Source organism: Sarcophilus harrisii, chromosome 2 (genome assembly GCF_902635505.1).
Source record: "Sarcophilus harrisii chromosome 2, mSarHar1.11, whole genome shotgun sequence".
NCBI classification, from domain to species: Eukaryota; Metazoa; Chordata; class Mammalia; order Dasyuromorphia; family Dasyuridae; genus Sarcophilus; species Sarcophilus harrisii.
The window spans coordinates 615,865,583-615,891,222 of NC_045427.1; the positions used below are offsets into that span (position 1 = coordinate 615,865,583).

Here is a 25,640-nt window from a genome sequence, read left to right on the forward strand (position 1 = left end):
TGAAAATATCATTTAAAATGAAAAGAACACAGGGATGCAAATTTATTCATGGCTATACAAAAATATATGTTCACTTTTTTTGTGATTGGGAAAAAAACTACACACAACCAATACAGACTTTGGCTATATCTAGGGAGGAAAACAACTTAGATGGAGAATAGGAATAGGAAATTGAGATTTTTCCTACATGGCCAATGATTGAGCAGTATATGGATAAATTATATTATATTAATACAGCAGAATGATGTGATAGTTAGAAATAAGAAATGTTAAATATCAGAAAAGATAGGAAGACCTGTATTTAGTGATTTAAAAAAAAGAGATCAGCAATACCAGAATTATTCCCATATTGACTACAACTGTCTACTATGAAAAAAGTCATAAGATGAATGAACTTTGGAAGGATTTGGAAACAAACATGGGAAATGTATTTCTTGTATTCTTTATGGTCATTTGTCTAGTTCTATTATGTAAAATGACATAGCAGATTAGGTAAGATTTAATTTTTTCTCTTTCATGTTTAGATGGCTGTCATTATTATTGATGATCAAAAACCAATTTAAATTGAAGAGGGGAAATGATCCTCTCATTGGCAGAATACTAAGAAGTTGGGAACACTGCTGTGGATGGGGCCACGGATAGCTCAGATATTTTGGAGAGGAACTGGGGAACATATAAGTCAAATCACCAAATTTATAGTAATATAAATTAATACATGCATTGGAAAAAAGACCTAATAGCAGTGGCAGGGGACAAGTGTTCAGTGCCTGGAAAGAAGCAGTACTAAGGGTTCGATATCAGGAATGAGAATGTAAAGTAGAGCCGGAGACAGAGGAAGACAGCTTCAGGATTACGTGACAGAATCACAGACTCTGAGTTAAGAGACTAAGGGAAGTGGCACTTCAGAGCCAATTGGTCCAACTTGTCACTAAATGGTAATCCCAAGGCAACAATCATCATAGCTATATGCCAAGAATTAATGGTCTTCTTTATCTCCCCTGAGGTTTCCTGACCCATATATGGATGGCTCTAATTGTCCTCACATTGTGTGAAAATGTGCTTCTCTGCAATGTCTGCCCATTATTTCTAGTTCTGCCCAGGTAGCCTAATCTGATCTCTCTTCCCCACTGACAACCCTTGAGATATGTGAGGATAGCTGTTATTGCCCTCCAGATTTCAACTAGTCCTTGTATGATATGCTCTCCAATCCCTTTGTCATCAAGATAAAAATGATGACCAGACCTCAACATAATGTTCCAGGGGGATTCTGCCAAGAGCAAAGCCCAGCAGAATTATCAATAGGAAATAAAAGGGATGAGAACCAGAGATTAGGGACTATATACCAAGAGTGCAGGTTAACATCAGACCCAGGTAAATGAGACCCAGGAATTTAATAAGATTATCAGGGATGAGATGAGACCGTGGCAGACAGATATATTAGAAGAGGAGGATCTGGGTATTAGGAATAGGGCTGGTTAGGGATGGAGAAATCTAAGGAATAGTGGTGAGTGCTAAGGATACGGACTGAGAACCAGGGGGAGAGTTTCCAAAATGGGGAAGTATCAAGAATTGAAACTGAATCTTAGGAAGAGGGAGTGTATCAGTGATAAGGGATATCATGAGTAAGGGCCAAGTACCAGGAATTGGGATGATATCTAGATTTAGGGATCATGTATCTATAGGAAAAAAACAAATTTATGAAGCTATATGAGGCACACAATGAAAAGGACATTGAGGGATTCAGAAAAGAATACATAAAGCCTGAAAGACAAATAAATACAAAAAGCCAGGGAGAAAGGAGGAGTGTAGGTTTTGAGAAATGTTGGGGCTGCCATCTTGCATCTGATACAGTGAATCACTCAAGAGCCAAAAAGGCTTAAGCAATTATTCCTTTTATTCCAATACCCTCAGCTGGTAGCAATTCTCAGGGAGGTTTACAAGCAGTCCAGAGGATAAAAACAAATAAAAGCTGGCTGACCAGAAGGTTAAAAAGCAGCAATCCAAGAGGTTGAGGAGCTCCCTGGAAAAATTTTTACTTTTATTCTTCTCCTTGAAGTTCCAGATCAATCTGCTTAAGGACAAAGTTAACTCCAGCTGCCCCAAGTCTGTACTATCACTTCTTGCTTATACAATATTAGCTGGCATTGTGGGAGTCTGTGGAGTTCCCTCATTCCCCACCCTCAGTTCTACCAATACTCTGACCCACAACAGAAAGAGACTCAACCTGAAGAAGAGATTGAAAATTATCAAAGTAGATAGAAAAGATGAGAAATGTTAGTATAGAGAGGAATCTCACAGAAGAAGCCATGTTCATATCTAAATTAGGGAAATCTTGTGCTAACTTATCTCCATGTAAGATCACTGCAAAGAAATAGACCCATCCTCCTTATTTCTTCCTTGGCAGCACCCATGGAACTGAGCTCCAAAATGGCAAGGTTTTTTTAAGTGGAGGGAATCATAAGAAAATTCCTCTGGAGGAACAAAAAATCAAGAATATCAAGAAGTCAATGGGAAAAAGACAGTAAGGAAAGGGGCCTAGTAGTACCAGATCTCAAATGATAGTACAAAGATGTAATCATCAAAATAATTTGGTAATCAATAAGAAATGAAGATTGATCAGTAAAATATATTAGGTATCCCATATATAGAAGTAAATGAGCATAGCAGCTTAATGTTTGATAAACCCAAAGATCCTAGTTGGTTCAAGAACTCATTATTTGACTAAAATAATTGGGAAAACTGGTAAGTAGTCTGGCATATACTAGGTATAGACTACCATATACCAAAATACCATATAGAATATACCATACTACCATACACCAAAATAAGCTCAAAGTGGATATATATATTAGACTTAAAAGAATGATATAAGCAAATTAATGAAGAATGGCAAAAATTATCTGCTCAGACTATGAATAAGGGAACATTTCATGAACAAACAAGAAAACAAAAGTTCATATGACATAAAATGGATAATTTTGATTGCAAAAAAATCAAAAGGATTTTATATAAACAAAACCAATGAAGCTAAAATTAATCAGGGAATGAAATCCTGGCAACCAGTTTTTTTTTTCTTTGATAAAGTTTTTATCTCTGAGATCATTCCCCAATTAACTGAATGGTCAAAGGATATGAATTGGCAGTTTTAAGAGGAAGAAATCAAAGCTATCAAAAGCCAAATAGGAAAAAAAATCTCTAAATCACTGATAATTAGAAAAATATAAATTAAAACAGCTCTGAGGTACCACCTCACATACATCAGATTGACTAAAATGACCAAAAAAAAAAAAAAAAAGAAGACAAATTGATAGAGGAAATGTGGGAAAATAAGTATACTGGTGGAACTGTAAACCAATCTTACCATTCAGTCGAGAAATCCGGAACTATGCCCCAAACGTTATTAAACCATTTATTAACCCTCTGAACCAGTTCTATACCATTACCAAATCTATATTCCAAAAAGATCAAAGAAAAAAGATGAACATATGTAGAAAAATATTTCCAGCAGCCTTTTTTATAAGCAAAGAATTGGAAACTGAGGGAATTCCAGTTCAAGTGGGAAATGGTGGAACAGATTATGGTATATGAATGTAATTGAGGGAGTGGTTTCAGAAAAGCCTGAGAAGACTTGTATGAATAGCTGCAGACTAAAGTGAGCAGAATCAGGAGAACAATTTATACAGTAACAGCAATGTTTTAAACATAATCAATCTTGAAAAACTTAGTACCTATGTTCAATATAATGATTAACTACGGTTCCTATACTCATGTTTTCCACTTCCAGAAAGAAAGCTACTAGACTCAGAGTACAGATTAAAGCATATTTTCTTCTATTTCTTTTAGTTGGAAAATGACTAATGAGGATATTTATTCTACATATCTATATATATTTTTAAATGATTATTCTTGCCTTGTTAATAAGTTGGGAAGAGAAAAAGAAAGGAATAGAATTTGGAACTAAAAATAAAATTGAATTTTTAAAAAGTCAGTATTTCAAGAAAATGTAGAGTCTATCTAGTTCAATAACCTAATTTACAAATGGAAAAATCAGGACCCTCATGAAGAAAAATGTCTCCTCCAAGGTCACACAGCTAGCTAATAAAACTTTCATAGCTCTGTGCTTCCCATACTAATCAGTGGTGGGGAAAGTGACTTGTTGGGATTAGATTCCTAATCTTTCACGTATTTTGTTATATTTGTGGACTGAGAAAGGCTTTTACCATCTTTTCTTTTTCTTCAGACCCTAATGTCTTCCTCCCATAGATGTTCTCTTTTCAGGTTCCTGCCATTCCCTAGGAGCAGGTAAGGACAGTGCCAAAAATGGAGATAGAAAATTGAGAGAGAGAAAAAAAGTGATAGAAACAGGGGAGTGAAGTGAAAAGGAGAAAAGGAAAAGAGACATAAAGACATAAAAGACACTAGAAATGAGGGAAAAACAATGAAAGGGATGAGTGAACTAGCAAGATGGCTAGAGATAATGGGGGGGAGAGGGAGAATGAACCTTAAAATGGGAGAAGGGAATTAGCATTCCCTAGCATTTTACAACAACCCTGGGAGATAGGTGTTCTCCCCATTTTGTAGATGAGGAAACTGAGGCAGAGAGCAATTAAGTGCCTTGCTCAAGGTCACATAGCTAACAAAAAACCTTAGGCCAGAACTAATATAATAAAAATGACAATTCTACCTAAATTAATCTATTTATTCATTGCCATACCAATCAAACTGCCAAGAAATTACTTTATAGAACTAGAATAACAAAATTCATCTGGAAGAACAAAAGATGAAAAACTTCAAGGAAATTAATGAAAAAAATACGAACAGAGGTGGCCTAGTTATATCAGACCTAAAACTCTATTATAAAGCAGCAAGTCATCAAAACCATTTGGTACTGGCTAAGAAATTCTACTGATCAGTGGAACAGGTTAGGTTCACAAGACACCATAGTCAATGACTAATAATCTAGTGTTTGATAAATCCAAAGAGTCCAGTTTCTGGGATAAGAATTCATTATTTGACAAAAATTGCTGGGAAAATTGGAAAATAATATGGCAGAAACTAGGCATTAACCAATACCTAACACCCTCAACCAAGATAAAATTGAAATGGGTTCATGATATAGACATAAAGGGTGTTACTATAAGCAAATAAGGAGAACAAAGGATAGTCTACCTTCAGGTCTGTGAAGAAAGAAGCAATTTATGGCCAAAGAACTAGAGAATATTATGAAATGCAAAATGGGTAATTCTGATTATATTAAATTTTAAAGTTTTTGCACAAATAAAATCAAGATTAGAAGAGAAGCAGAAAATTGGGGGAGGGGAGGAATTTTACATCCAGTCTCATTTCTAAAATATATAGATAATTGATGCACATTTCTAAGAATACAAGTCATTCCTCAATTGATAAATGGCCAAAGGATATGAACAGACAATTTTCAGATGAAGAAATTAAAGCCATTCCTAGTTATATAAAAAGTGCTCTACAATCACTATTGATTACAGAAATGCAAATTAAGACAACTCCAAGGTATCACTTCATACCTCTCAGATTGACTAAGGTGACAAAAAAAGATGATGTTGGAGGGGATGTGGGAAAACTGGAACATTAATACATTGTTGGTGGAGTTATGAACTCATCCAACGACTCTGGAGAACAATTTGAAATTATGTCCAAAGGGTTATAAAATTGTACATACGCTTTTATCCAGCAATGTCTCTACTGAGTCGGTATCCCAAAGGAAAAAAATCCCTGTGTGCAAAAATACTTGCAGCAGCCCTTTTTGTATTGGCAAGTAACTGGAAACTGATTGAATGCCCATCAGTTGGAGAATGGCTGAATAAGTTATAGTATATGAATGTAACGGAATGTTATTCCATAAGAAATAAACAATAGGCTGATTTCAGAAAAACCTAAAAGACAAGAATTGATACTAAGTGAAACAAGATTATGATGATCAACTCTGATGGACTTTATTCTTTTCAACGAGGTAATTCAGGCCAATTCCAATAGACTTTAGAGCCATCTGCATTCAGAGAGAGGATCATGGGGACTGAATATGGATCACAACATATAGTATTTTCATCTTTTTGTTTCCTTGTTTGTTTTTTCTTTCTCATTTTTCCCCTTTTGAGCTGATTTTTCTTGTGCAGCATAATAAATGTGGAACTACGTTCAGAAGAATCGTACATATTTAACCTATGTTGTATTATTTGCTGTCTAGGGGAGGAAGGAGGGAAAAGGGAAGGAGAAAAATTTGGAACATAAAGCTTTGCAAGAGTCAGTGTTGCAAACTATCTTTGCATGTATTTTGAAAATAAAAAGCTATTTTTAAAAAATAATAAAAAGTCTTGAGGCCAAATAGAAATCCAGGTGTTTCTGACTCTCGATCCAGGGCTCTAGCCACTGAGCCATGGGCTACCAGAAATGAAGTAGAGGTCAAGGAACAGAAATGCAAAGGATTGATGCAGCATGGGGCTTCCCATATGGCTCACAAGGAAACAATAGTATATGCCTCCAGCCTCTTCTTTCCCTTCTTCCAAGTAGATTTTATTCCCTGATCCCTTAAATAATATCTAGTGTATGTGATTTTGGGGTTCAAGCTAAACTCCTGATCATTCTTTATTCATGAGAAAAGGAAGACTCACTTCCCACCAAATATTACTTCCACAATGAACACACAAAGTAGCAAACCTATTTATCACAAAGTTACTAGTAAAACAAATCAAGAGAAAGTTTACAAGAGTAGAGAAACACTCTTATTAGTTTCTTGGCTCAACCAAGAGAGTGGGGAAATTCCCCGTTTCAGTGTAGTAGGCTACAGGTGGGGATGTATGGAAACTCCTTTTTTCATATTAGCCCCAGTCTAATTCTCTCTTCAGGAAACCAGAAAAGATTAGAATTGTCCATTTTCTCTCTCCAAATGAATCCAGAAATACCCCAAGCAAAATTGCCCTGAAGATTTGTAGCTGAGAGACTGAATCTCTCATCTCTCCAACTCTACCCACCCCTCATCCATATGCAAGGCTTTGATCTCCACCAATGAGAAGGGAGTCCTATAATAATCGGCTTTGGGACCCAGGTTACACCATCATGAAGAGGCAGGCTACCACTTCTTGGGGAAATAAATGGGCAAACTTGGTGATTCCCATAGACAATGCCAGACCCTAGTTCAGGCAGCACTGGCCAAGTTAAGGACAGTTGTACTTGAGGAAAGTCCTGAAGGACAGATGAAACTGGCCCTCAGAAACTCTGTGGAAGATCCTTGGGAAGCCTCCAAAAAACCCACTTCGTGTCCTAGTTACCTCTCCCAAAAATCCCCTTCCACTGGAATTTTCTCTCTTTTGGATCAGCCCAATACTCCCCAGATTCCCAAACTCCAAAACTTATACTCAGAATGGATCGCCTCATGGAAACTAGGTTGTAGGTAGTGCCTCAAGGGGAAAAAGCTTGTCAGATGACTTTTTTCCCTGGACAAGAAACCCTTATGAGAAACACAGGGAATACAAAGGAAAATAAGGACTTCAGAACTTTGCCCCAAGCTAGCCAGACATTCAGAGATTCACATCCATACTTCATACACCATAATGCAAATGCACATCTGCCAAGGTCTACATATGGCCCAATAACTCAACATGCACTTCCATCTCAATCTGCCAATAAGCCCTCCAGTCCTTTTCAATTACATTGGTTTCAGACTAATGTAATCAATGAGGGGAAGCACAAGGAGGAGAAAGACAGTAATCAAGCATGAACATGGCATGAAATCTTTGGTCTTATTTAAATCCATTCACTCATCTCTTCCGTTCATTCACTCACTTTTTCATTTATTCACCTTTTATCTGTTCATCCATTCATCTAATTTTAAATTTTAAATTCAACAGCTAATTTAGGGTCTTCTGTGTGTTAGGCACTCAAATGAGACCATTTCTGCCATTGTACCAAAGTCAATTTTATTTAAGAAAAAATGCATACATTTTGGGGAGGAAAATGGAGATCCTTCTTAACCTAATTGAGGGGAGGGTTATTGGGCAGGGGGTATAACTGGAGAGATGCCCATCAACAAACTGGCACCAGGGCATAGCAAGCTTGAAGGCAGGCTCTAAAATTATCCTGAGAAAAGAAACCAAGCTCACCTTCAGAGGCCCCTTCTACTGCTGCCCTATAATCATGAAGAGGGTGGAGGAAAAGAGTCACGGTGGTATGGAAAAGGGGAGGGGTGCGGACAGGATCAGTCCTCTATATCCACGACCAGTGGAGTGAGGTGGGATGAATGTTTGACACCCATGGAGAAGGAAGGTGCCTGGGGCTTGTTAACGTTGACTGTCTCCGCGTTATGGGAACCAGGACCTGGGTAATTTGTCTGGTCACGAGGGAATCCAAAGGGTTTGCCCATGGTGTGGCTGGGGCTCCGAGTCTTGTAAACTGATGGCTCCGGTAGGTCGTAGACTGCCGGGCCAGGGCTTCTGTATAAATCCTTGTTGACATCCCCTCGGGCAGAAGTAGAACCAAAACCATAACATGGAGCAGAATGGTTAACAGGGGTGCCGTACCCCAGCCGGGAGGGCTGTGGATAGTGGTTGGGGGCCGGGTTAGGGTAAGATACACCATATGGATAGCGGTAGCCTATAGAGTACTGAGGTGACCGGCGCTCACCAGGGGGATGAACCTTCTCCCAGAAGTATGTACAGGGCGCTGGTGTAGACCACACACCTAGAAGTCAAAGGGGACATCATTCAGACAAAGCAGTAGGGCTCGCAATGGGAATGAGAGTTTAAGTCCAAGGCACCCAACAGCGAACCACCTTTACAAATGGATTCCCCTTTTGGCTTGGTCCCACCCCCAGTTCCTAGCAGGATCTCAGCCGGCTACAGGACTGTTGACTAACCATGATGCACAGGTCATCTCAAAGCCTTCCCCGGGAGAACATGTCTCCTTGAGGGGATAGGGGGACATGGCTACTCACAGATCAACTTGATCAAGATCTCTCTCTCCTTAACCCTGCCTCCATTCCCAGGAAGTGGGAGGATGGTTCCAACCCAGACAAGAGGAACGCAGAGAGACTCCGAGGCTCTCGCTGAATGGGAGAATCCTTACTAATTTGCTAACCTTGGCACTCCTTGAATGATCCCTGGGAGCATTCCAAGACATCCTTATATGGGAGATATTTAAAAAGAGAATTACTGGGCTTTGGAGGACCAGTGAGAGGGAACCCTGAGAAGACTGCAGACCATCTCACCTCTACTGACCAGTCTATGAAAGAGCTCTCAGTGGCTTCATCTATCTGGTAGCTAGAAGGATCTTGAGGAACTTAAAATAGCATCAAGTGAGAATTACAGGATCCACTGGCTGTAAAAGACCCCCCACGCCAGTTACCTTTAAGGCAAAAATGCCCTGTGGAAGGAAGGAAGGAGCAGTAGTTGTTAGGATCCCCTACCAAGAGAATCTGCAGTGTTGTCTGAGGAAAAATACAGGTAGGAGAAATTGAGATTTCAGACCTTCCTGGGAACAAGAGATGGCCCACTTCTCGGTAGCTTTAAAACTGATGCTGTTGACTTCTTATTCACTGTGACAATCCATTTAAACTAAATGTGAATGAGTAATCTTTTCAGGTGTCAAGCAAAATAGCAGAAGGGGGAAAGGCAGCTAGTGGTGCAATGGATAGAGCACTAGACCTGAAGTCAGGAGGACCTGAGTTCAAATCTGGCCTCAGACACTTAATACTTCCTAGCTGTGCGACTCTGGGCAAGTCACTTTCCCAGGAGGAAAGATTTCAATCTTGGTGGGAAAGGATCTGAACCATGAGATATTTATGAGTTATTAATTCATATTCCAATTTGATAGCCAAGGAAAACCCATTGGGAAAATGTCATTTCAAGAAAGCACCAAAAAGGAAAGATTATAACAGTCCAAGTTTTGACCCCTGCTCAGTTACTGAAATGGCTATTTCATTTAGAATGACCAATGACCAAGCTGAGGCAGCATGACTACCTCAAGTCAAACTCCTAGTGTTAATACGTGAAACACTCGTCCTACTTGCATCAAAGATATGATCTACAATCCAAGACATGAAGACCTCATAATTCTCCATGCAACCCCCCACAAATGGAGCTGTCATTTCCACTGTCATACAAAGTTTGGCTTACAGCAAGAGAAGTGGAACAATAAAGAAATATTCACTGCGTAAATGCTTGGTTAGCCAACACCTATGGTCTATAGCCTGCAAGGTGTAGCATATGGGATGTGGATGTGGACCTGGTCCTTATTCTTTACCCCTTCCCTTGCCATTTTCTCCAGTCTCATGATCACAGCAGAGTATTCTGGGACCACGGAACGTGTACGTCTTCTGTGCTGAGACAGGTAATCACTAGGGCTTCAGAACATTGACAAGGCAAAGGAATAGAGGTCCAACTGAAATGAGAACTTCCCTGTAGCAAGGAGAACATCATTCTTCTTTTTAAAAAAATCAAATAAATATATATCAATTTCTGTTGCAAATTGCCACAGAAAAACAACAAAACTAGAGCTTCTCCACATTTGTTTTCTCCATGTCATCTGACCTGTTAAGTGGTAGGTTCTTGTAATGAGCATCCACATTTCTAATATGTCTGAAGATCTTCCCAAACTTAGCTATGAAATGCAACCTCTGGTTGAAAATAACTTCTGACGGGACAAATCACAGTTTGATTTATGCCTTCAGGAACAAGATTCTATAGACATTGCAGGCAATTTCAGGCAAGCAATCTATCGCGCATACTTGAAAAGTGGCACATGTGGCTATTTCTGAGATTAAATCAGAGCTATCATAGAATTTAGGCCTGGATGGCAGCGAGGTCATATGGGGCATTGCCAACTGCATTCAAGTTTTCTTGTTACCAATTCCAATCATGTTCACACACACAGCACATCAATTATCACATCTCCAATCCAGCTGCCAATAATGCTGAAAGATTGGGTTGTTCTAACCTCACTCCAAAACGACCTGCATTCAGAACATTATAATGGTTTCTTTTCAGCCTTACTTTCTGACTTTGGACTTGTGTGAGAGACAAGAGCTCTTCTGGAGATAATGACTGGCTGTTCTCAGTTCTGTTTTGTGTCTTCTTGGCTCCTGCTGCTTTCTGTGGGTAATCAATATTGTATTATTCCAGAATCTCAGAGAAAACTCAGGCCGGGGACCCGTAAGCTTTCAGCGCACCACTCTCATGTTGTGAACTCTGCAAGTTCCTGACCTGGGTTTGGATCTGAGCTAACACAACTGCAGACTTGCCCCTGGTTCCAGATCCACCAGACTGCTTTGAAGACTCCATCACCCAGCTAGAAATTTCTGCATGTTCAAAGTGACAAAACAGAAGGCTCCCCTATGATTTAGGCTGAATTTGAGATCCTGCACCTCTCTGGAACCTGCAGTTCACCTCTGTACTCACTTCTAGATCAGTCAAGAAGCCCATGACCTCTTTTCTCCATTTTCACCCTCAGCAAAACCCCACTAGTCAGAGTTCACACTAAATTTACGATCTAGCCCTGGAAAGTAAATGACCGCCGCCATTTGATACGTCTTCCTGTTCCCTGAAATGCCAAGCCCTTCTATTCCAGATCTGGGGATCCTTCTCATTTTGGTATACAGACTCAGCCCTCTTTCAGTCTTTGAGGGCTAGAATGTTCCTCAGTGTCACTTCTGGCTTGATTCCAATTCTAGTGTCCACAGAACTTTTTTGGCTTTCCCTATAATGAGCTGGAAAAAATATATGATTTTTTTTCCTCATATTTCTCAATCACACTCTGGTGTAATCTCAGTCTGTTGTAATTTTCAAGATATTTTTGAAATAGTTATGTGGCTAGACCTTGGCTCTGCTGCTTTTTGCCATTCCACCATCTTGGCTGGTTCCTAACCATGCTTTCTAATCACCACTCAGCAATGCGAGGATCCCGGGAGAACACCAGAACCTACTACAGAGATAAACCACAAACGCCTTCAAACTCACATTGCATCCCCATGGACCGGCTAAGCTCCCAAGCCAAGCTTTCACATGCACTGACATTTTCATCTCAATGGAACAGGACTCTAAGCTCCCAAACTCCTCTCATTCATGCAGATTTCTCCTCACTATTTACCAAAACTCCTTCCTTAGCTGCACAGCCATCCCTCCCCTGCCAGCATCCAAACCACAAAATAAAGCCAACATATATTCTTTACTCTACCTACAAGGATCCCCTCAAGGGAAAAATCTCAAAAACAGGAGCATCTCCAGAGCATGACACCCCAAAGGGACACAAGACTGTTTCAAATAAAATGAATTATTGTGATCGGTATGGATCATAACTGGGGGTATGCTGGTAAATGTTTAACAACTGGTTCCACTTTTAAGTTTGATCTGAATTAACATTTTCTCCATCACTTTCTTTAGCCTAAGTTAATAAACAATAAAATTAAGCCTTGATTTGTAACGTTTCTCAATTTCCAAGTTATAAATGACCACAATGAAAAGTTAACGATTGACTCTAGAAAACTGGTTAGCAGCAAACTCCCGAAAGTGATATCCCCTCTAAGTAATATTGTCATGTCTCCCGGGACAGGTTTGATGGCCAATTGTTCCCTGCCTTAACTAACATAATTGTTCTCCACCAGCATTAACTAATAGGACCACAGATTCCCAATTCAGTCCTTCCTCTCTCTCTGACACATCAATGTCACATTCTTGGTCTTGAGTCCTCTTCCTCTTCTCTTTCTACCAATCTCTCCAATGGACAATTATCATGTCTATTATTTCTTATCAACCTTTGGAGATCAAAGGCTGTGCTGACGTAATTATGGGTTTTCACAAAATACAAACTTGAAGGATTTGGGCAAAGTTGCTGGGTTTTCACAACTGCCTCCTTCAAAAGTGAATCTTTTTCCTATTCAGTTCCCTATTAAGAGTTTCTGTGTCTCAGTGTTCTGTGACCTCAAAGAATTGGAAGGAGGTCAGGAGGCACTACCCAAAGCATAGCTAGGGTGGTCCTAACAACAGAATCATCACTAACCAAACCTTCCAGTATTCTCTGAGCCCCAAACTTCAGTCAGACTACCCTATGATCCGTTGCACCAGATATAATCAGAAATAGAAACAATACAGGGGAACAGAAGCGTACACAGAAAGGAAAACCTCCCTGGAGCATTCTAGATTGTGAAACCATACGAGTATACCCTGAATAAATCTCACTTCTCATGCTCTCAACATCTGTCAACACAATCTGCTCTGCAGCTGCAATATTAAGGCTGGTCTTAGAACAAAGGTCCTGGATCTCTCTGCCTACAGATGGCATCAAAATAGGAGAGATGCTGGTATCCAAAAGTTTACAGCACCTGCAATATGCTGCTAATTCTGGACCTCCAGTGGTGAATTTTAGATCTAGCTCTTCCAGCTTTAGGAAGACTCTTCCAAATGTTACCAGTTCCTGACAGAATGCACACTTTTCTATCTTTAATTATAAGTTGTGCTGACGTAGGCAGGTTATTACTTCTCATCTCCATGGTACATACTCCTATTCCTGGTAAGAGACAAGGAGGATATCATCTGAACATACTATACAGTTTGATCCAGAAATACTGCAGGAATGTTACTGATTAAATGTTAAAGTATTGCTGAAATATTTGCCAATACCCCGACATTCATCATACTCAGAATGTTTGTAGAAAACTCATCTTCTACTGGCTAAAAGCCTGACTCAGATGAGATTAGAAAACTCCACAAATCCAGCTTGGTGCAAAATTATATCCCTCCCACAATCATCTCTTCCTAAAATCTCAGAAATTAGGAGAAGCAGGTAATGGATATGGACTGGAATTTCATTCTAGTCCCAGTGCAATGGTGTCTCTCTCCCTCCCTTCAGGCACTAATCTCATCATCAGGGTCAGATGAAGTATTCCAGGCGCAAATTCTCCTGATTTTCTCCCTTGAGATCTTGCCTTTTGAGCCCACTTAGTACAACACTTGTCTGTGGCATTGATATCAAGGTACCAGCCAAAGATCATTGAGACAGTCTCAGTCACATTGTAGACCCAAGTAATCTGTTCCTTCTCTGCTAAGAAATAAATCAAAGTGATTCCCACGCCCTTTCCTTCCAACGGCAAGGTGACTGTGCTCGAGAAGGAACTTCCATGTGTCCTTCCTGGGTGATTCCTCTTTGGGCAAGCTGAATTGCTGCCAGTACCACTTGATGAAGTGCTCATACAGATGCAGACAGCCCAATACACCATCCTAGCAATGGCCACCTTGCCCATACTGCTGGTCCCCTGTCCCATACATCTGCCTGCCATAGAGAGGGAATGGTCACCTAACTCACCAAACCCTATTCGTCAAGGCTGATTTTCTACTATAACCATCCAACTGTTCATTCAAGGATGAATTTCCCCAAAGACTCTCAAGTCTCCTCCCCAGTAACCAAACAAGTTTCTGAAGTCCATGTGGACTGGCCCCAGGCCCCAGATTGACTTTTACCATGGGAGTTATCATGAGAGGAGACTTCATTATCCACCTAAGTCCTCAAACCTCATCTAATGGACCTCAGTCTTAAGAGGGCTTCCTAATACATTGCTGGCTGACCCTTTGTCTTAACCAAGCCATTCCCTATCAGGCTAAATTCACTCCTCACTAACCTGACAAAGAAAATCCAAGGCTCTGCCCATGGTGATAAATTGGATAATCTCAGGGGACAGAGGCTGCCTTTGAGCTCTCTGGGATCCCTGAAGTCTCCACTCCAGATTAACTTGCCCCTGTCCTCCCCTTCCCTCTTCTCTAGGTTGTCTGTCTTGAGTCCAGCCCTTCCTCTTCTCCCATCAATCTCTCAAATGAGTTATCATATCTATTGTTCCTCATAGATCCCTGAAGATCAAAAGTCTTGCTTGGCATTTCTTGAGTTTCTTCCTCAGACCTCAAGATGTATCTCCTCCTAGATAACTCGTCCCAGATCAGAACCGTCTGTTATGGACAAAACCTGAGGTACAAGCAACCAGTACCTTCCTGACTCTCCCAGTCTTTGGGTCATATACCTCAGGCAACCTACAACTCAGAAACTCCTGCTATAAAATGCTAATCATTCTCCAGCAGGAAAACTTCCTTCTCCATAAAAAGAATGGAATCACAGACTGTTGGAAAAGACCCCAACCATCCTGGGAAAGAATCCTCACCCCAACAGGCCTGACAAGTGGTCATTCAGCCTCTGCCTAAAGAGGGCTTTCCTCCGGTGAAGGGAGAAATCAATATTCTCTTAAGCTGGCCCACTCCACCTTGAGTCAGCTCAAGCCTTGGTTGGTCTTTTCATCACTTCTGCCATTGGTTCTGTTTTCTACCCTCTGTATGTACACACACACACATATACCTACATATATGTATATCTCTGTGTATGTATATATTCAAACAGAAATGTAGATACTATTGCCATTCTCTTAGATGTCCCTTGAGTCATAAGTGTTGATAAATCCTAAGAGTTCCTCCTGTTTATCCTTGTGCAACTTGAATTTCATTGTGCCAAAGATAATTATAACCATAAGGCAGTCAAAGGTCTGGAGCACTGCTCCTTGCCTGTACTCCCTGGGATGAATGGAGGGGAGTGGGGCAGGTGCTGAGGGTGATGGATTGATCGAGTTCTGGGTTGCTGAGCTGCCTCACACCTAAAGACGACCGGGTCTCCATAATAAGTCTGGTGAGCCCCTGAGTGTGGAGGTCTACCAGGCTGCCTGAGGCTGGGCTGTCTATCAGCCCAGGCCAGAATAGCAGATCAGTTAAAGTCCCCTTGCCAGTCAGTACTGGTGTCTAACTTGTGTGTGGCCACTGAGCTTCAAGACTGGAAAGGAAGAAAGAGGAAATCAGGATAATTATCTGTGACCTAGAAAGTCTACTCCTAGTCCTGACAAGGACACCAGTTTCTGTTTCTTAGATTGACTTCAGGCAATCTATAAAAGTAGAGAGTTCAAGAGTGAACCAGCGTTTCTAAATTGGTTCTCACACTGCAGAGTTGGCTGTGATGTCAGCAAGAAGAGCCAGACAAGAGGCTCTGGAGACCGGATTTCCCTCTGTGCCCGTGGGTCCCCCTCTGTTGGACTGGATCTCTTTAGCAATGATCTTTTACTGCCCAGTTGATAGATATATAATGCACATCAAAGATCTTGGGCAATGGCACTGTGTCCCAGTGACTGTTAAGATAGTTGCATCATTGATGATACTTTACAAGCCCTTCCCTATTCTCCTAGTCATATCTATGTTATCATAGGTCATGGGAATCTGCAATCACAACTTTTAGATCCCTTACCATAATTCTTACATTCCTGTTCCCTTGGGAACGACTCCAGTGGGATGATATTGCACAATCAGACATAGTGAATTCCTGACTCATCACAAACCATCCCCAGCAGTGTAACAAAATAGTCAAAATTGATAAGAATGTTGGGAAATCAAGGCACAACCACAGGCTCTTTGGTGAGTGTTTCCAGAGTGATCTACAGAGCACACTTAATGTCTGGTTGGATCAGCCTTTTTTTCCCTCCTAACACATCACTTCATTGTTGACCGTAAAATCCCATCAGGCAAACCACAGACACACCATCAGTGTTTGCATTATTCCAACCCAAAAGGATCCAAGGAAAGAGTCCTGGGTGGGGTGCTAACAGTTGTTTCCAAAACACTAGGGATTTCCATTTCTAAAAGCAGGGGCAAGTTCAGAGGTTAAAAAGGAAGGAGGTAGAGTTGTTGCCCTAGGGAATGATGGGAAGTAGGAATCCAGGCTAGAAACAGCTTCCAGCTACTTCCCCTACATGGGAGACTGATGGGCACACCCTGGTCACCAGAAAAAGAGGATCCTCTCCTCCTAATCCCAACCTATTTGGATCTCTCCTCTAAGTATAATTAATAACACGGTCTCAGTTTCCCGACCCAAACACCCCTTTCTGCTTGCATGCTTCTCCCCTCAGTTCGCTAGTCACAGCCCTTCTCCCTTTCCTTATGTCATGGACAACCTTGAACTACGCCTGCTGCCAAGGATCAGGGTATGAGTGGGGAAAAGGCATTTCCTCAAGAGGCAGCAGCACCTAGGAGCACTGGATAGAACCCTAGGCTTGCAATCAGGAAAACCTGAGTTCAAATCTTGCCTCAAATCCTGAGCAATTCATTTAGCTGCTATCTGCCTCAGTTTCTTCAACTGCAAAAAAACGGGAATGATAGTATCACTATCTCCTGGGGTTGTTGTGAGGATCAACTAGATCCTGAGATCTGAGATCCTGAGGACATTGGTCCATATTTTCAGGACCAGGATTATTGAAAGGCAATCTCAGCCTCCACAAACACTGTAAGCCCCCATTCCCATATCCACATCCTACAGAAGTGTTGAAGATACTATCCTACTATTGAGATAATAGATGTAATGCATTAGTACAGAGCCTGGCACATAGTAGGTACTTAACAAATGCTTGTTCCCTTCTGTATACTCAGAGAGAGAGTTTGGAACCCAAGGGGTCCATGTTGTTATGGCAACGTCCATGATGACATTACACTGACACTAGGGAATCAGCCCTAGGGCATCCATGAACATTGCAATGATGGCATCAAGACTGGCGACATATAGATATTGGGACATGGGCTTTGGAAACTCTCCACACAAACCAAGAGAGTGTTCCATGGGCACATTTACAGTCTTAAGTCTTCATCAGCACAGATGCAGCAGATTGCAGAGATGGGATGCCCGGTAAACTGGCCATGGCACCACTACCCAAAAGTACTCCCAGGCCATTTCTGGCTTCCCATGATTCTGTAACATGCCCACAGCAGAGTGCAGAGGGCATTGGGTTGGCACTCTCATCCATGGCACGGTGGATGCAAATAGACAAGAAAGAAGCAGGATGGTGAACCAATGTGTCAGCGCCCCCATAAGAGCACCTTCTCAGGAAAAGAAGTTATTTAAGACAAAATGTCATTTCCTAGATGCTTGCTGCTCCCTGATTCTGTGCTAACCTCCACAGCTTCAGACACCATTGCTTTGATTCTGTTTTTTGCTCCCCAGCACCTCCCCTGCATTGGATGATTCTGGGAAACTTGGATGAACTACAACCTCTGGTCCTCTCTCTTCCTCTACTTCTCTCTCACCCAGCAAATGCCCCATTTCTCCACCTCCTTCCAGAGGAGGGGAATCAGACTGCCCCCAACTCTGGGACATAGCCAAGATGGCAACATGAGGTCCCTCTTGAATCCTCTTCTTCTTACAAAACCCTAACCGAAAGCTTCACCAGCCCACACCTTCCAGTCCCTAGTGACAGCCCAACACCATCTTACGTAAGTTTGGAATCCGCTCTTCCATTGGAACCTGGGGGCAGCTCGACATCCCAAAGCGGGTGAGCCCGGGGTCCCAGTAATAGCAAGGCCCAGGACTGTATGTGTCAGCAACACCTGTGGAGGGGATGAAAGAACAATATGTGTGTCAAACTGAAAGCCAGTCTCTGGTTCATAATAGTAACTTCCTCAGACAAGGATGGACAGCCCATACACCCCTGCCCTACAGCAGCAACCCCTTTCTCAAGGGTTCTTAGGGGAACAAATAGGCTGGCACTCAGGACGCATATGAGGGGTAACAACGAGACTTCCAGGCTATGTCTGTGCCCGCTCCTGGCAGGATTGGCCACCACAAGGAGTCACTTATCTTGGTTTGAATTCTTCCATTGTTCTATGTCTTGCTAAAGGAGAGATGGCAGGACCAAAAGGCCTCTGAGAATACACCATTAATAAATGTCACAAACTTAGATTAGTGGAGAACTAATTTGAAAGAAATTACAGATTCATAGAAAAAAATCTGTAAGCAAATAATACTTCACTAAATCATAATCCTAAGTGAGGCTTCCTTGATAGGGCCCCAGCCTTGTTCTAATTTCTCCAGCAGAGTTAAAAAGTGGGTTAGTGACCTCCTCAAAGACATAGTGACATGACTCATTCAGCCCAGAGTACCATGAAATCTGTTAAAAGTGAGTTTTGTCACTATGTCCTAAACTTGGATAAAAACCCTTCTGGCTGAGTTTGGGGGGTGGGGGTGGGGGGGAAGGAGGAAGGAGGAGAAGGAGAATTTACATTTGGAAAGCCTTGTCCATAAGGTGTGAGTTAACAAATTTAATTCTACCACTCCCAGGATAGATTTAAATGATAAAATCTTCCCAGTCCAGAGAAAACTAGGCTGAGAGCAACATAAAATTACACACTTAGAGCTGAAAGAGCTTAGAGATTAACTAATCCAATTCTTTTATTTTAAAATAAGGAAATTAAAAGCAGAGGAAGGTCAGGTGATTTGCCCTCTCTCACAGGGATAAGAAGTATCAGTCAGAATCTGAACCCAGAGCTTTTGACCTCAATTCTTTCCAGCAGATCATACTGCCTCCTGTTTATTAAACATTAGTCCATCTTCTCAGGACCAGGATTATTGAAGGGCAATCTCAGCCTCCACAAACACTATAAGCCCCTATTCCCATATCCACATCCTACAGAAGCATTGAAGATACTCTTCTCCAGAAAACAGGGTTATACCAAATCTGGAAAGGAAAAGTAGTTTCAGCTTGTCCCTCATAGTTTGTCCTCCCCATCCCACCTCCCTCTTGCTCCCATTCTCCATTCCTACTTCTTCCCCAGAATCTCACACTTGTCTGAGTGCCTGGTGTGGAAAGTGTAGGCTGGTGCTCTGTGCATGGAGACATCATGGCCTTGGTAGCCTATGCAAGTTGGAAGGAGGTACCTCCCAGGCCCAGGACCTAGCAGGGAGAAAGGAGAAGGCAAGGAGAAAAGTCAATCCAACCCAATCTGAAATACCCCCATCTTCCTAGGTACAATGAACAAGAACATCCTTATCCATCACCGGTGAAGCAACTAGCTTTCAATGTCATATGATAGCAAGGAACCAAGAAGAAAATCCCACTCTTTCCATCAATATTTTCCCCATCACTGAAATATTACCATTAAATTTTTATTTCTTTGGCTTCTGGCCTTGTCCCTTATAATATAACATAATCTTCAAATCCCTGGAACCTTCTTTTAAATGGGAATGGATGTCTCTACTCACTCTTCATCAGGGCCATGAGGACTGGGGTCCGCAAAATTTGCTGCCTCTGGTTTCTTGATGAGGAATCCTTCCTGAAACTCTCATCACTGAGTTCAATTTTCTTCAGTTTTGTCAGTTTTCTGGTCCCCATGATGAGGGACCTGTGTTACAGGTAGAAGGAACGAATCAGCAAGGACTAAAGCCAGAATTCAGGCCCTAAACAAACAAGCAGAGAGCTGGATTTGTCTGTGGTATGGAAGGGGAACACACACACACACACACACACACACACACACACACCTATCGCTTTCTCTTTCACTCCCCTCAAAATTCTGCCTCTCTCAGCTACATTCCTCTGGCCCATCCATTAGGGCCTGGGCAGAGCCCAGCTCTCCAACTCTCTAGAAAATAAAATGGCAGTTGGAGTTCAGCAAAAGTTGTAGGGGAATGACATCAGACTGGAATTTGGAATCTGGAGGTGTGTTTATTTCTCTGTTGCCATGGAGTCCAGACAATGTCCTGGAGGTTCCTGTGCAGACCCCATCTGCAGAAGCCTTTGAATTCAGCCCACTCTCTTCAACCATCAATGCCTCCCAGGATAAATGAATAGGAGATAAAGAAGAGATGATGTTCCAGAATTGGGGTGAAGGGGAGGAATGGTGGTGCAGCAAGTACATAGCCAGGAGTTAGAATGGAGATTAGTCATGTTACCAGAAAACTAGGTCATGTACTTCTTATAAGGTTGGGGAAAGAGTTTGACAGGCAGGCAAGTGGAATTGTAGAATATTAGCAGAACTAAAAGAGACCCTAGAGATATGTCAAGGATGCAGTTCTTTGTTTACAAGTGAAGGGGGTAGAATGGAGACATTTAAGATCCTATCCAATTGCAACATTTTCAACATTAGAGTCTAGTCTAATGTCACCATCTTGGTATTAATTAATTAATGATCTTTTCCATTTTTCCCTAAGATACTGAGGAGAGAATACTGGGCTTGGAGTCAGAGAGCCCTAAATGCAAATACAGCCTCAAACATTCCCTAGCCTTTTGACTCTGAATAAGAAAGAGCCTCCATGTGCTCAGGCAATTCCCTAGGATTTAGCTACTAAATCACAGAGGGATTGTAATTTGGTATAAGCATTCCCTCCCCTAGGTGAAATCAGAGATCCACTGTCTATTCTAGCATTATTTTTACAGGCTACAGAAAATGGAAATGAATTGCCTAAGATCTCACAGCAAGTTAGTTGATTTGACAGCTATCAATTTGAGTATCCTTTTTTTTTTATTTTTATACTTTTATTTTTTTTCAATTACAAGTAAATATAGTTTTCAACATTCGCTTTTATAAGATTCTGAGTTCTGTATTTTCCCTCCCCCTTCCCAAGACGGCAAGCAATCTGATCTAGATTATACATGTATACAATCATATTAAACACATTATATATATATTAAATATATTTCTACATTAATCATGTTGTGAAAGAAGACTCAGAACAAAAGGGAAAAACTCAGGGAAAGGAAAAACAAAAAAAAAAAAAATCTGCTTTGATCTGCTCCACAGTTCTCCATAATTCTTTCTCTGGATATGGATGGCATGTTCCATCCTGAGTCTTTTGGAATTGTCTTAGAACATTATATTGCTGAGAAGAGCTAACTCTTGAGTTGATCATCATACAATGTTGCTATTACTATGTACAATGTTCTGGTTCTACTCCCTTCACTCAGCATTAGCTCATGCATTGACAATCCTTTTAGAAGTCAGACACATCTTGAACATCCAATTCAGGGATTTCTTTCTATTCTACCATCTGATCTGCCTCTTCCTCAGACTCCCTATCTTCACACAGGCTGCCCACTACAAACACTGCTTTGGCCAAACCGTATCATAAACTCAGAAAAACTCAAGTTTCATAAACTTGGTATTCAATAACTAAGCACAGTGGGTAAATTCTGGAGTCAGGAAGATCTGACTCAGACACTAGTTTTGTGACTCTGAATAAATCACATAAACCTCTGCTTAAATTTCCTCAACTGCAAAAGAAAAAAAAAAATATGAGGATAACAACCTACTTCTTGCCTATGGGACCTTAGTGAACCGTTTTGCCCTATTGGGTTTTAATCTCCTCATCTATAAGATTAGATGGAAGGTCCATCCTAGCTCTAAACTGTAATTCTATGATGACTGAGGGGCCCCAGGAGGAGGCACAAGACTGGCACAGGGCTCCCTCACTGTTGTTTCTCTTAAGGAACTCTTTAAGAGTACCCACCCCTTTCCTTCCCATCAGCAACAGCATTCCTACAGTCCTTTAAAATTAGCAAAGCACTTTACATGTATTATCTTATTTTTATCCTCACACTATTCTAGAAGGTAGATATTATGGGAGAGAGGGGGGGGGGAGAGAGAAAGAGAGAAATGGAGGGAGAAAGGGGAGAAGAAAGTGATTATTTTACAGATAAGAAAATTATAATAGATGGCAGTTAAGAGACTAGCCTGTCATCAAACAATAAATGTTTGAAGCATGTAAAGGGCTGAAGCTCTTGTTGCACTAAGGTCCCTCTTAGCACTTGAGGCTAATTAGCAATTGGACAATACTCTATTAATATATACTTGGAGAAAGAATGGCCCCGCCCATTCTCTGTGCAAGTTTGATGTGTTGTATAGGAAATTGTGTAAATGATTTGGTGAGTGGAGTGAGAGACAGAGGCACTGCTGGCCAGATTCATGTCACTATTGCTCTCACTTCATATTGCCATTCCCCTTCATCTCCGCAAAGAATAAAGATCAAGCATTTACCTTTATTCTGACTCTGGCTGATTCTAATATACTCTGGGTGCTAAACGCAGTCATCACAGAAGCAGGATTTGAACTGAGGTCTTTCTGCCACTAAGACTAATATCCTATCTACTGCACCACCTACCTAGTTGCCTTTTCTATCAGAAAAGGAAGCACAAGACCTAAACCAGGGACTTGACCCAACCTGTCTAGAAAGCCATAACAGACTGAATCACATGAATCTGCTAGAACCCCCCAAAATGGCAAATTATCATAAAGAAAACACAGAAGAACATCTTGCTTTACTCTCTCCTGGTACAACTGGAGGGTATATACCTTTCAGTTTGGGGAAGGATGCTGACAAACTGGCTGGATTATTGCAAAGACTGGTGACTAGGTTGTTGAGGGACCTGGACAGTGAGCCACATGAAGATCAGTTGAAGGAATGGGAGCTGTTTAGCCTTCAGATTTCTAATAAATCCTCAGAACCAAAAAGGAAAAAGTTACAGGGAGACAGTATCTGTCAAGGAAGACCCCTTTAGCACATGGAGCTGTCTGACAAGGGAACAGAAAGCATAATGGGATTGTGAGCTCCCTGTCATTGAAAGAGTTTAAGCAAAACCTAAGATTCCACATTAGGAATCCTGTAAACCAGATTCTTGAAAGAGGTAAGATGGTAAACTAGACAATGGCCAAGGTCCACCCTTTCCAACTTGGATTTTGCGACTTGAATTCATCTTTACAGAATCATGAACCAAACCACACTTAATTTTGTTCTCATTAAGAAAATAAAACACCAGATGAAGCCATTCAAATCACTGCCAGACCAACGAATTTTCCTGATTCTTTAAAAACAGCTTAATCACTCATTGACATGACCATTCCTGCCCACAGAGAAGAAATGAATAAATTGTATTTCTCTTGATGAAGTGAAGGATCATGAGTACAAAATGTTGCATTTTCTATCAGATGTGATTGCTTTGTGGTTTGGTTTTCTTTTAACTATTTTTCTTTGTTACAAGGGTGCTTATTGGGTGGAGAGGTAGTTTGACTGTAAATGACATGTATAAAAAGAAAAGGCATCAATAAACTTTAATTAAAATGTTTAAAAAAGAAAAAATGAATGGACCAAGACCAAATTGAAAACAAGCCCAAAGGAACTCAGTACAGAGAAGCTGCTTCATTATTACTTAGAAAAAAAAAGAAAAGAAAAGAAAAGAAAAAAGAAAATGAAAAAATGGAACCAAAGAAACCAAATTGAAAAAAAAAAAAAAAAAAAACCAAAAACCCCAAAAAAGGACCTTTGCCCCAGTTACCAGGGAGAAGGCCCTTGGCTTCCCAATTAACTTTAGAAAAAAAATTGGGGAAAAAAAAAAAAGAAAAAAAGAGAACAAAGGGCCAGGGGAAAGAAAAAAGGAGGGGGAGGGAGGGAAAGGGGAAAGGGGGGAAGGGGGAAGGAAAAGGGAGAGAAAGGCGGGGGAGAGAAAGCAAACAGGGGGAAAGAGGGGGAGAGGAAAGAACAAAAAAGAGAAAAAAGGGCAGAAAAGAGAGGGAGGGAGAAAGGGAGGGGGAGAGGAGGGAAAGGGAGGGGGAAAGGGGAGGAAGGAGAGAAGAGGAGAAGAGGAGAGGAAGGAAGGAGAGGAGGGAGGGAAGGAAGGAGAAGAGGAAGGAGAGAGGAGGGAGGAGAGGGAGAGGAGAGAAAAAAGAGAAGAAAAGAAAAGAGAAGAGGAGAGAGAAAAAGAAAAGAAAGGAGAAAGAAAGAGGAAAGGAAAAGAGAGGAGGAAGAGAAGAGAGAAGAGAAGAAGGAAGAGGAGGAGGAAGGAAGGAAGAAAAGAAAAAGGAAGAAAGACGAGAGAGAGAGGGAGAGAGAGAGAGAGAGAGAGAGAGGAGAGAAAAAAAGAAGAAAGAAGGGAGCCTGATGAAGGAGGAAAGGAGGATTGGGGGAAAGGAAGGGAAGGAGATGGAGGGAAACCCCCCCACCCCCCATCTTCTCCACCAGATTCCCTGGCCCCTGTCCTGTCTTGAAATGTTTCCACATGAGACTCCACCCTTGCCCCCTACCTCTTCCTCTGTGTCATTCCCAGAAGCTGGTCTCATTTAGAAAACTGAGGCTTGGAACTTTCTTCTCAGACTCAATCTCACAATGACTCTGAAATTCAAAATCTTAACTCACAGCAAAACTGTAGGCTCTGTCTCAAGCCCCCTGAGGAACTAAGTGTCGAACTGAAGAAACAAAATTCAAATCTGCTTTTCTACCTGCTACCCTCTCCAGTCATTCAGTAACCTCAATAATTTAATAATTAGCCCTCCCAATATGTTTTGGAGTGGCCCCTCTATCCACACTTTCAATCTCTCTTACTATCTGCCTCTCTGTCAGGTATGGATACCCTTCTCAATTCCAAAGCAGTAAATGCATTTTCATAAGAGCTTGGAAGCAATTTAGGAAAAGGAAAAAATGCATAAAACAAGAATTGTAGAAATATCAATTTATAGAATTGGAGGACTCTGCCCTAGGAGCCTGTCATCTACTCAGATGTAGCTCAGGGAACATAGTGACTGAACCCCCTCCTACCCATTCAGCAATGCTGAACCTAGCATCTATAGAAAGCTTGGTCCCTGGGGAATGGAAATTGAGAGAGGATTTCCTTCCACCAACATCTGACTCTGCCATAACTCTGCCACATTAGCATAGCTCCACCCTTTAAAGGCCTTTTCCCCAAGCCTATAATATACACAAATATAGCGGTAATTTCTATGGTACATTTCCATTCTACTTCAATGTTTCTGAGAGATCTCTGTGGTGGACTTGGGATCCCCTGGAAGTTT

At 41.3% G+C, this 25,640-nt stretch overlaps 1 protein-coding gene across 2 annotated transcripts; it reads right to left on the bottom strand.

The window, feature by feature from the left end:
• Positions 1-7,927: 7,927 nt before the first annotated feature.
• On the bottom strand, positions 7,928-20,484 carry ODF3L1 (outer dense fiber of sperm tails 3 like 1). Of its 2 annotated transcripts, none has more exons than XM_031956559.1 (5): positions 20,344-20,484; positions 20,065-20,204; positions 19,646-19,756; positions 18,300-18,413; positions 7,928-8,709 (listed from the first exon to the last, which is right to left on the bottom strand). In XM_031956559.1, exons 2-5 carry the CDS (start codon positions 20,192-20,194, stop codon positions 8,228-8,230), a joined length of 837 nt encoding a protein of 278 aa, XP_031812419.1. In that variant the 5' UTR covers positions 20,195-20,204; positions 20,344-20,484; the 3' UTR covers positions 7,928-8,227. The 2 variants fall into 2 exon arrangements, with proteins under 2 accessions (XP_031812419.1, XP_003755043.1); XM_003754995.4 differs by having other exon boundaries at positions 20,065-20,259.
• Positions 20,485-25,640: the final 5,156 nt, after the last annotated feature.